The sequence below is a fragment of the Mya arenaria genome, chromosome 10 (assembly GCF_026914265.1).
Source record: "Mya arenaria isolate MELC-2E11 chromosome 10, ASM2691426v1".
Taxonomy (NCBI): domain Eukaryota; kingdom Metazoa; phylum Mollusca; class Bivalvia; order Myida; family Myidae; genus Mya; species Mya arenaria.
In genome coordinates, this window is record NC_069131.1 from 49004237 (window position 1) to 49017506 (window position 13270).

Genomic DNA, 13270 nt, shown 5'->3' on the forward strand with positions numbered 1-13270 from the left:
TTGATACATTTAGCAGTTAGTTTCCTGCTTCGAGTTTCCAGCCTAGCTGTTTTACTCATAAGCATTACAAATTAAAGTGAAGTCAGCCATCATTATGGTGTTATTGCATATTATATATAACAATCGAGAATATTATGTTGTATTTATATTGATTAACTATTATATTAGAAAAAAGTGGTCTAATTGAATGCATTAGAATATTGCTAAAACTAATCGGGTATTGTTTTAATTAAGTGCACAGATCTTTGTTCACAAATCGAATCGTAAAACCAATGTGTTCAAAATCAATTTTTGCATGCATATTATATTTTATTTTTTACATACATATATAGTTCATTTGTAATGATTTTTCTTGATTTAAGATGTAGAAATGCCCCCTAACAAGTCGTACAGTTGAACAACAAGATTTTCAAAATTACATGCATAGCTTAATTTAAAAGCTGACTTTAGTATCAGAAATAAAATAATCATGCATTTGATTCGATTACATTTTATAACTTAATAAGTTTTCTTTTTTTAATTAAATTAAACATGCAGTTTTATTGGGCAGCAGCCCCTGCACCTTTTATTTCCCAAGCATAATTTATTGTCTAAAAGGAAGCCAACCGTCTGAATTTATCATTTTGTATTGATTTAACTTAATTATTTCAGGAAAAAACCTTTAAACTTCAAACTGAGCTGAAGGTTTAGGGGGTACAAGCGCCACATGAAACAATAAGCCCCATTTTGATCAAGTGATGATAACTGATACAAATGAAAAAGATGATAACTACAACCAGAAGCCAATCACTAGATTGGATAAGCCGAAATAAAAAGTATAACCAAGTTATTAGCATATAATATCATCGTAGGAGCCAGTTAGACAAAAATGACTTAGACTGTTTAATGGTGAATTGCTAAATAACATGTGAATATTAGATATATATACAAATGTTGTCTACACCTATACCCCTTTTCAGAAATAGCGATATGGGCAACGGTGTAAATTTATCCTTTACATAATTAAACGAAATAGGTATATATGCAAATTTTAAGATTGAAACTACTAGATGGAGGTGATGTGACGCACAAAGACCGGGTACTGGTACGTAGGGAACATATAGGGCTACCATCTGATACCAGCCAATAAGGGCCAGCTTTGAGTCAAGTTGACTAGTAATGAGTCTTAATGTCAGGAACCGCGGAATTTGCTATTATACGCGAGTATGTAGACTCTGGGCTGGGAGGATAATAAGTGCGCAATGTGACTTCCGGAAACTGGATACAGGCAGGTAGGTGACATTTAGTTTACCATCCGGACCCGAACCAATAAGGGAGGATCGGGTAGGTCTACTCAAAATGACTTTAAGTGTCAAGGACCACAGAGTTTTCCTTTATAAGCCAGGGTGTGGATTTTTGTTGGGGGTAGATACTACTAGATGGGGTGGTGTGACGCCTAAAGACTGGGTACCGGTACGTATGGGACATCTAGGGCTAATACTTGGTATAAGCGAATAATGGCACCCAAAGGCACCGTGTCCTGGCTTATTCGCTCAAAGTATTGGTTAAACATTTACCAGTTGATACAATCGCATTTGTGCAAATGTGAAGAACTAGATTTGCCTCTTAAACCAGTTAGAAGATGGTTGTTATTAGTATGATAAAATATTGAGGAAACGCCATAATAGTAGTATATTATAACCTCCAGTACGCCTGGTGTGATTTTGACGTCCGTATAGGAAGTAATTATTAAACAGCGACCCCTTATGAGTACGCTCTGCTATATTTGGTTACCCACTTCGTTTTAGAAAATGTAAACATTGTTAAGCGGATGATATAATTTTATTTTATTTAAACAGCATTTTATAGCGCCTATAGTGGGTTCAATGAATGTACCAACAACCAGCCATAAAGCATAAGTCTAAGACGGAAAATTACACAAACTTTCAAAGAATTGGCTGGCTCCAGTTGTTTTGCGCAGTCACATAAAATGTTCCTTAAAATTGTCGGGCAGCAAAAACAAAACAATGGTGGGAAAGGTGTGTGTTCTTTCATGAATATCTCATATTGAAATAAGAAATTGTCAGTAATATAATGAAATATAATGAAATAAAGACTTATGTGTGATACAGGGCAGTATTATTACGTTACTAAAAATGCAGATTTTGCCTTGATGTATTTTTAGGCAACATGCAGAAACCCTCCCAAAGCAGGGAATGTAGTTAGTGAGAAGTATGCCACAAAACATGTTTTGCATATTTCTTTATAAGACTTATTGCTATGTTTCTTAAATGTTGTATGAAAAATGATTTTAGCAAGAGATAAATCAGAAGTGATCGTAAAGCTTTAACGTCACTAAAAGACAGAACACAAGAAGAGACGCCACAAAAAAGGTGGAAATATATTGACACCTAAGACTACATATACATCGTAACCAAAATAAAATTGATGTTGTTTTAATCTTATACAGACTAAATGTATTATATCTGTATTTTGCATGTACTTTGAATAGCATTTTTGTAATATTTTGTTCGAAATTATCCTTTTTTATACGCCATAGCGTTTTTTTGTACGCATTTATACTGGACTTACTTGTACTGCTGTAATAAATAACTTGTTGATTAAAGTGTAATTTATCATTTTTAAAAGAATCAAATGACTATGGTGTTTAAGCTATTCAAGATCTTTGCATAAATAAACTTATTTCAGCACTTATGTACGTGATAAATAATAAAAACTTGAAACTTGCTTATTATCATCATCTAAGCGATTGCAAGGAAAGTGGCCGCCTTTACGAAATTTTAAAGTGGATTTAGTTTGAAGACTGTTGTTCATAAAATCAGTGCGTTTGTCATTTTGTGGTATTTATACCAAAGCATAAGATCTTTCGTGATAGTTCGTCGTAATGCCAACGCTCACTTAACTTTCGTGATAGTTCGTTCAGTAACCAACCAACAACTGTTCAAGTGTTCTAAGTCTTTATTGCTCCACGTTCTTTCTAAGTATAATGATAAGTTCTTAATACAGCATGATATTTAAGGTAATCTCGCATCCTAACTGCCGTCCGTTAAGGACCCAAGGCCGCGTTCCTTGCCTTGCCTAACCCAACTCCTACCTTTCCAACATGCTTTCATATATACTCCTCGCTCTTGACAGGCGTGCCTATCAACCACCCATTTAATTTCTGGTTACATACAAAGAACGTCTTTTTACAGTCATGAACTGTCAAGCTAATTGGACTAATAGCCAGCGGCTATCACGATCTGCCAACAGCTAGGTCTAGGCAATTTACATACAAATCTATCTTTGATGATTATGATGAAATATTTGTTTTTCGTTCCAAATAAACTTTGAAGTATACTTTCGATTTTTTTGTAATTACTTTAAAGTGTTTCATACGTAACTTTTATGTTACGTGACACTTTAAAGTGTTTATACGTAACTACGTTACATGACATTGTATATCAAAGACATTAGATTTGTTCAGATGTGTTGTTTATCTCAATATATGTAGTCCCACAATGATATTAATCAACATTTTAGACACAAACAATATGCCAGATGCCTTATGTTTTGCCGGTGCAGTTTCAGTGACTATAAAAAGCACGACAAAAGTATATATGCTCATATTAAAAGCATGCATATATAATAATTTATGTGTAATTTTACTAATTTTTATTTAAAAGTGCAGTGTTAAATACTGTGGAGTTACAGTTGAAGAATATATTTACATGAATGGTGTGAATCAGTTGACTTGTGGCGTTTAGGAGTAAAATGAATATCCAAAATTTATGTTGAAATAAGTTCCTTAAACGTGCATTATGCACCAGGCTATGTATCAGTCAATTGTAACCACGGCCCCTAGGTCCGGGGGTATACAGGGGATAACGAGAGAAATGAGCGGTTATTTACCTTCCAGGTGGCCCCGCAGTGCTGAGAGAATGCGGTGGTTTTGATTTTGCGCCGAAAATAGTGGGGAATGGGCCTTACCTCAGGGTGCAGGGGAATTGGCGTGAATTTGACCAGTAGACTGTCGTCTTCTCTACGCAGGACAGGGTTTTACCAAGGATTAGCTGGACTGAAAGTCAAATCTCCGCTATTCTCAAGACCTGGGTTGGGGGAGGGGCTGGTTACAATTCAATGGTGCATGATTGAGGCTACTGGTGAAAACGACTTCTTGTTTTGACATTATTATACAGATCTATTATACAACAGGCAGTATGGAGTGCGAAACAAGAGTGCACAACTTCAAAACATACATTCTTTAAATGTTTCCGAAAAAAAGAAAAAAATACGAAAACTCCATCTTTTTTATTTATTTTTTCTCGACGCTCATTTTTCTTAATTTTATTCCCTCCTCATGGCGCTTAACTTTGAAAACTTTGCAGTAAAACGAAAAAAAAAAATCTGGCCTTATTGCATATAAAAAGTTTACATAGCACATTTAAATACAAATATTTCAGCACATATTTCATAAAGTACGTATATTACACTTTGTGCACAGTCTTTCTGCGCAATCGATGCCCCTGTATATAGCTTTTTTAATCATAAGTTTATGTTTAAAACACCTGAATCGTGGTAATGCTATTCTATACTTCATAATATTAATATAGTTAAGATTGGGTTCATATATATAACTTTTCCTCATAACTGCATACGATTTTAACTTTCTGCTATTATTAGCATCTTCAAACCAACATAATACGCATTGATCATGAGCACGTTGGATTAACATCTCCAATTCAACTTTCGTAACATTTGCATTATGCTACATATATGTATGTCAAACTCATCTAATAAGCGTTTTACTTGTATGGACAGGTATAAATCTGAAGGTATTTTGATAAGGCGTATTGATGATCACATAAAAATATTGCGCTGAATGTTTCTCCAAATAAAAGAATTAATACAAATGTCAAATGGTGAGCAATCTCGAAAGTACTCGGTACAACCTAAGATATTCGTACTAAATTAGTATCAAGATTGCTTGCTTATTGTTTTCATCTGGATGGGTTTATATTTTTATTACGTGAATATTTTGCATGTATGAGAAACGAAATATCACCCACATGACACTTTCAATAACAGATGTAGAGCCACAGTAAGAAAATACTAAAAATGCTTGTAAATAGTGTCCAAAGTATTTGGTCAAATCCGACCTTTGGGAAACATCTTTGCGACCTTTGGGAGACATTGAAAATTTTCACCAGAAGATCATATCTTCTTTCGACCAATAGTCATTGTGCGTTATGTGTATGCTTATTCAAGATTACTTTACGTCGTAAGTTAATTATTGATTTGCAAAACATTTATTATCTGCACAGTTTCAAAGGTCAAAATTTCAAAAGTTATTTTTTTTTATATAATTACGACTTAATGAGTATCCGTAATTGTTAATATAACAAAACATAGCTCCCAATTTAGTAGTACTTGTAATTTGCAGTCGATCGTGAAATATAAATGGACTTCGTAGAAAACTTGGCGATACTAAATTTGTGAACATTATATGTGAATATGATATAATTTTAACAGAGACATGCCTATCAGAAAAACATACTATAACTTTAGACATAGGAAATTTTCATTATGAGCCTTTCTTTGGTACTAAATATAAAAATACAAGAAAATATCGTTATAATGGGAGGTATCTCCAATTATTTTAAGGATAGTTTTAGAGAAAATATTACAATTATTGAAATGCATAAAAATGTTGTTTTGTAGACTAAAATATGCTTAGGTGTCCTTTCAGCATTCGAAGATTTATATATATATATATATTTACCACCAAGTAATTCCACTATTTTAAAACAATTTTAAATATATTTATTCGATCTTATTGAACAGGGAATCGAAATATATAGCACTGCTGGCATACTTGCATTAAATGGCTATTTTAACGGCCGCATGGCGGATGAATTTGACGTCTTAAATTGTGTTAATTATATAAACAACGAGCAATTTGAACAAATGTTGACGAATATTATTTTTACACCAATCGTGTATAACATGGAATAAACAAAATATTACATGCAATAAAATGAATACAGTTTCGTGAAGTCAAACGGTATTAATCTTAAAAATATATACGAATACTTATGCCTATGGTTTCTTACTAAATGAAGCCAAATGTATAATTACAGGCAATCGCACATTAAGATCAACATAGTATAGAGATACTTGTTTTATTTAACATAATTTCGTATCATGATAGTAAGCACATAATTATATTACATTCAGTAGTCAGTACATCATTTCAAAGTTTTGTAGAAACCATTGGTTACCTGTAAGAAATCTATGATGAAACTAAATTACTTAATATATGTTTTATCGAGAATGGTACCAAACATACTTTTGTGTTAAAGAGATGAGCAGCATTGAACGTTAACGCCTGATCGGATTTCATCAATCACTAGTTGATTGATAGTCAACTATTATTATTATTATTATTATTATTATTATTATTATTATTATTATTATTATTATACCTGATTTATATAGCACTCTTGTCATATGGCAATATACGTTCAAATGTGTTTTACAATACATATACACAAAATATCAAAACAAACAATTAGGCTACAAATTAAGTTAGCTAAGTCTAGCTAATGCAGAACTAGCTTTAAGACCGACCGCCTGGTAGTGTTCTTGATTTACGTCATAATTGCTCTGTCGGAAGGCAACATTTTGCTTTAAATTGTTCATACGAAAGTCCAAACAAAATATCCATACCGACGAAGTATTTATGACGTAAAAATCACGTGATATACACACACTGATAATTGATAGCTTGATCTTAATATTTGGTAAAATTATTTATTTTCAGTCAGATACACAAGTTATTAAGTGACCACTTATTCCATGTTACTCTTTATATTTATTTTAATGGATCTAAACAAGCCTTTGTATGAAATTCAATATAATAATTCAGTTATTAACTTAAAACTCTATTGTAATGGAAAAAAAATGAAAAATATAAATGGAAGAATTTGTAACAGACTGTTTAATTAATTTTTTTATGGAGTGGAGCTTGATCCATGATATATGCCAAAATAGCTGTAAAGTATATAGTTTTGAGTAAATTGCAAAGATATTTGGGCCATAAAAATAGTTTGTCTAGAGTTTCATCATTTTCAAAAACCGGTAGGGTAGGTAGGCTTTTTTCATAGGAAGGGCTGGGCCCTTTCTAGAAAAATAATATTTAGTTTCAATTTCTAGGAGAAAGAAGAGAAAATAATGAAGTTATGTTGGATGGTTCTGCACAATATATCGATGACAGACGGCACTGTTGCGCGCCTGCGCAGTCTCGATTTTACGACAACCACACAATTATACCTCACCTCGCCGAAAGAAGACAGACAGCTAGACGCATTAGCCACACTTGCAGGTAACAATGCATCGTCGGATAACCCCGATATTCTACTGCGCTTTATAATATGCTTTTCGGTGGTTTATAAAGATTTATCAGTGATTAAATAAAATTGATATTTCAATGTTTTGAAAAAGTGATAATATCATATATATTTTTCACTGTATCGAAATTTTAGCCCGCCCTCAGGTAGACTAATAACACCAGCGTGCACAGGGATGGGTCACAATTTCAACGGCGTGTAAATTTGCAGAGCGAGCGTAGCGATTGATCCCTTCTTAATCATTTAGATTTTTCTTCAGGTTATCTAACTTACTTCAAATACAATCTTATTATCGATGCTAAATCTGACGCAGGGAGTGTGTATTCGTTGAATGGCAATAGGTGGACCTTCAACACCCACGAAATTCAAATGATTAAGCCTAGGAATTAATGATACTATCTTTACTATTAGTCTGTCTGCATTGCAATTTCATTAGCAGGAAATATTTGTTGTATTCTAAACTTTCAAAACCATTGAAGACATCTAAATATTGCGGACTTTGAAGTTTTTCAAAGAAGCAATATGAATGGTTAATAAAATTTAACAACATGCTTATTTTTGTTTTTCATTTCTATTTTATCACATTAAAACACACTGGACACTTTCTTATGTAGGCATAATAAACGAGGCAGAGTGTGATGTCATCAACGCGGCACAATCTTCAGTGAAGCAACTCCTTAGAAGACTACAGAAGGGGATCAAGCTGTCCCTGCGACGTTACAAAGGCTGGTCTTGTCGGGAATGTGCATTCAGTAAGTTCTTTTCTCCCACCCCAGATAGGCAGATTCAACTATTTGGCCATGCTGGAAATCATTTTCTCCCGCCCCAATAAGTAGTTCCGAATATTCGGCCGTAATTGGAAGTCCTTACCTTTCCGAAGTGTGTAAATAAAAAGTACTCGTATGGAACTACTTTTTGCACTACGCACAAAAGAGTTCCAGCGTCAAATAGATTTTGTCTAACTGAGATTGGAGGTAAAGCATTTACATTGGCCGCTGGTGTGTTTATTCCAACACTGAGTGACAGAGTAATCTGCGGAGATTCGGTAAACCTCGTTTCAGCAATAAAAAAAACATACTAGGCTCGGGTTCGGATGAAACTTACACGAGCTGCTATGGAAGACTATTGAAATGATAGATGGATGCACTCACTTTAAGGCGCATAGTATAGTTTGATGCTTTTTTTTTAAAGGCGCATGGTATTGGTTGATGCATTTTTAAGGCGTATAGTATTATTGGTTGATGCATTTTTAAGGCGTATAGTATTATTGGGTGATGCATTTTTAAGGCGTATAGTATTATTGGTTGATGCATTTTTAAGGCGTATAGTATTATTGGTTGATGCATTTTTAAGGCGTATAGTATTATTGGGTGATGCCTTTTTTAAGGCACATAGTATTGGTTGATTGGTTGATGCTTTTTTAAAGGCGCATGGTATTGGTTGATGCATTTTTAAAGGCGCATAGTATAGGTGGTGCATTTTTAGAGGCGCATAGTATGGGATGATGGAATTTCAAAGGCGCATAGTATCGGTTGATGCATTTTTAGAGGCGCATAGTATGGGATGATGGAATTTCAAAGGCGGATAGTATCGGTTGATGCATTTTTTTAATATTGATGAATTTAATATCTACCTTTAAGTTAATAAAAATTGTTCTTAATAAATAGCGACATGGCCGCAAATTCCCCAGTTAAAAAAGCGCTTAATCATCGCTAGTATTTTCCTACCTGAACCTTAGTCATATGCTTTTTTGTTTTGATCATTAAAGCTGCACTCTCACAGATTTACTGTTTTGACTTTTTTTCTATTTTTTGTCTTGGAATGAACCAATTTTTGCGTAAATAACTGCAAACTAGTGGTATATGACCGATGACAAAAGATTAGATCGCAGATTTTCATATTTATGTTTGAAAATTAATGTTTTATGTCTTAAACCGTTACTAACGGTTTAAGAAAAATGCATAAAACATCATTTTTTGAAATTAAATATGATAATCTGCGATCTGAATTTTTGTCAGCAGTCTTATATCACTGGTTTTCATACATTTTCGAATAAATTGGCTCGTTCCAAGACAAAAAAATAAAAAAAAGGCAAAACGTTCAATCTGTGAGAGTGCAGCTTTAAAGAAAAACGAGATAAACAAGACTAATTGATTACGCATTAAATAAATAACCAATTTTCTTTTGCTTTAACCTATATCGTGCGCTTTTAATTATAATAAGTCTGGTAATTTGAAATCTCAGAATAATGCAAAACCTTCACATTATATTTAAAACTATTTTTATATCATTATTTTTGTTATTTTTTTCAGCTGTGCGAAAGCTGGCCCAGAACGATGCAAATGTTCACCTTCTCGTTGAGCTCGGAGCTTTGGAACTGCTCGTAGAAATGGGAAGAACCGGAAGCGAGGCGGAGCTCTATGGTAGGGGCTTTACAAATAATAATGTTTATAAATAAAAAGTGTTTGTTTCCGATTTCAAGACTAACATTTATAGGGAATATAAAACCGGAAACAACCTTTTTGTTATGTATTAGTAATTTTGGCCAAATAAAAGCCTCTGAAGAAGGCGCTCTCATTTAATCATCATCATGTATTGATATGTAACAGTTGTTCAAATGTAATTTGAGCAAATTGAGAAATAAGTTTCATAGCAGTTACACTTTTAAATTTTTACTGCCTAAAATTAATCTCCCTTTAGTGCACAGTGGTTAGTGCACTCGCTTCTCACCAATTTCCGGCCTGGGCGCATGTGAGTTTGGTTTGTGGTCACCAAGTCGGTCAAGTGGGTTTTCTATGGGTACTCCTCCGGTTTCCCTCGCAACACAAGACCACACTGTCCCGTAACATCGTGCCACGGAGTGATTAATATAATTTGCTCACGACATGGGTCTGCGTAATTTCAGAGAGCGTACAAGGAATCTGGGCCCTTTGTTTTGACAAACTAGTCCAACAAAAAGTAGTCGCCCAGGAGTACGAAGGGGGTATTGTCAGGTTCCTGTGCGATGTCAAGCAGTCGGCAAGTGCGCAAGTGAAGCAGGCGTGTAATGGAGCTCTTTGGACACTGAAGGACACACTGAGGACTTCAAACATTCAGCAGTACAAGGAAATAGGTGAGAATACACAAGTCCTTTCTGTGCTATATATGACTTTTTGTTCCAATGAAAATCCGTTTGAAATCACACGTGAAGCAATTTTTCAGTTTGCCAAAGTTTAAAAGTTTACCCGAGACTGAAGTTTCATCTGTTGAAATATTTTAAGCGCTATTCTCCTTCAATTTGAAAGGTCAAGGCTCCTTCTATCAAGCCAGAAATCTTGGCATATTTCTACGGCGGCATACAGGTGACATCTGCAACAGTTTATTATGTTCCCCCGTTCAGTAGGAGACATATTGTTTTTGCCCTGTCTGTCAGTCAGGCAGTCTGTACATCACACTTCGTTTCCGCTCCATAACAATAGAACGCTTACCCAGGAACTTCATACTATCAAAAGATCAAAGGTCAAGGTTACCTTCAGGTAAACAAACGATATGTTGGAAATGACCTTAAGCTTAAAAATGGTTTCTGTTCAATAACTAAAGAACGCGTGTACTAAAAAACTTAATGCTAGGTATGCTAGTTGGTCATGACTAGTTGATGACTCCTATTGATTTTGAGATCAGTAGGTCAAAGGTCAAGGTCACCGTGACCTTAAGGTGAAGAAACGGTTTACGCTCAATACCTTAAGAACGCTTGCACCAAGGAACTTCATACTTTGTATGCTAGTTGGTCATGTCTAGATGATGACCCCTGTCGATTTTGAGATCAGTAGGTCAAAGGTCAAGGTCGCTTTGACTTTGAAGTGTAGAAACGGTTGCTGCCCAATAAAGAATGTTTGCACCCAGGAACTAAATACTTGGTATGCATGTTGGTCGTGTAGATGATCCCTAATGTTTTTGTGATCAGTAGGTCAAAGGTCAAGGTCACGATGATACGGAGCTGAAAAACGGTTTCCGATCAATAATTGAATAACGCTTGGAACTTCATACAATACAAACTTCGTTTACATTTTCCAAGATTAATCAGAAACACTTTTTTCTCTTCACTATTTAATACATGTGAAAAAAAACAACTTCACTGTTGGTTCGTCTCCAGTCCAAAATTTCAAATTCCATGTCCATCTTTTTTTTCTCAGCTACGACCACACAATAGGGGAGACAAACACTTTTTCAAAAAAAACAATACCTAGTTTATATTGTGGCGTCAACTTAGTGAATTCTGACCTAAAGTTACTAAGTTGTGGCCTCAATATAAATAAAGTGTTGTGGATGTCACCTCTTTGCCACTGTATTCTAAACTAAAAATAGGTTGATATTGTATCCAATTTTCAATGCTTAAATATACTTTCTCTCCAAATTTACAAAGATTTCCCAATCGTAACAAACATACTCTGACATTGTTAAGAAAACGAAACTGATTGATATTTAGGGCATTATGTTATCATACAAGCGTGTCTTGTAATGAAAGAGCTTTACTAATGCAAATGTTCTAACAGCACCAAACAAATATGTCTTGTGTTATTCTTGAAATCATGCTATTTTAATAATTGACAACCGCCACAGAAATTCTTGATATGTTTTTTCATTGATCAATGTTCATCATCATTGATAATGAAAACTCACCTTATTATGAATTCAACGAGCTATAGACTGGTTAATCATTATTTATGACAGTGATAAAGAAAACGGTTTATGTTTATTTTAAAATGTTTGGAAATAAGTTTATTTCTAATGTTATTTTATGTTTTCCTTGCTCAGGAAATAAGCTTGAGTGCTCCATAGAAAAGGAGAAAGAAAGCGAGCAGGAAGATGCGAAATTTAGGAAAAAGAAGAGCGGCGGCAAGTCACGTGGCCGAGGTCACGTGATGGTCTCCTACCAATGGGCAAACCAGCAAATGCTTAAGGAAATCAGGGACAGAATCAAACAGCATGGATACAAGGTTAGAGCGTTAAGTGTTTTGATTGTCAATTAAGGGCTTATCAGCATTTCGCGTGACCTTATCTAGTATGGCATGCACGTCATAAGGATAACTTGTTTTCGTCGTTGTCTATATCATTACATTTTTCTTCTCTCATTTTTTTGATAGTTGTTATCAAATTTTAAAGTGCATCGAGGTAAAAACGAAAACAAATTCAAAATTAAAGATAATTTACAAAGTAAATATGGTCACGTGATTTGCATTAAGGGGAAGTAACATTGCGTTGAGTTTGGAACAGTTATCATTGATCAAAAATAGAAGATACAATATATATATATATATATATATATATATATATATATATATATATATATATATATATATATATATATATATATATATATATATATCAGTAATTTGCATGAAATACCTATAATGTTTAGTGGTACAGTTTTTATTATATACCTTTATATATAGGTGTTGATATTTTATTAATTACCTTCCATATGTGTAGTTATTGTATGATTTATCTCTCATATGTGAAGCCAGGGGGGAGAATCGAGCTTAACCTTAGCATTCAAACAAGATGGCGGCGCCCATGTAAAAGGTGAGTTTTTCGGCGATTTAAAATTTTGGAAGCCAGTTTAGACACTGGCATATTGTGAAAAACCTGCTAGAGAAAATTCCACACCCATTGGTACTTGGATCTCCATGAAACATGCTGTAGTTTTGTCAAACATTCGGACATCGGCATCGACTCGAGAGGAAAACGAACTAAAAGGCACGGCTAAGGTTAGGATCGCTCGATAATATTGGCCTGTTTTGACGATTAGCAACACTGTTCATGATTGTTGTGTCAAGTTGGTGCAATATAAATGTGTATTGATCACAAGTTATCCGTCTAGAAACCGGTAATGACGTATTTGC

The 13270-nt window shown here is 34.3% G+C and overlaps 1 protein-coding gene across 1 annotated transcript in view; it reads left to right on the forward strand.

The window, feature by feature from the left end:
- LOC128206875 (uncharacterized) overlaps positions 1-13270 on the forward strand; it is a 74158-nt gene that overhangs the window by 53203 nt on the left and 7685 nt on the right. Inside the window, exons 2-6 of the mRNA XM_052909578.1 lie at positions 7195-7363; positions 8003-8140; positions 9701-9811; positions 10294-10500; positions 12183-12364. Of these exons, the coding sequence (XP_052765538.1) occupies positions 7213-7363; positions 8003-8140; positions 9701-9811; positions 10294-10500; positions 12183-12364 (789 nt within the window). The 5' untranslated portion in view covers positions 7195-7212. The remainder of the gene's footprint in view (positions 1-7194; positions 7364-8002; positions 8141-9700; positions 9812-10293; positions 10501-12182; positions 12365-13270) is intronic.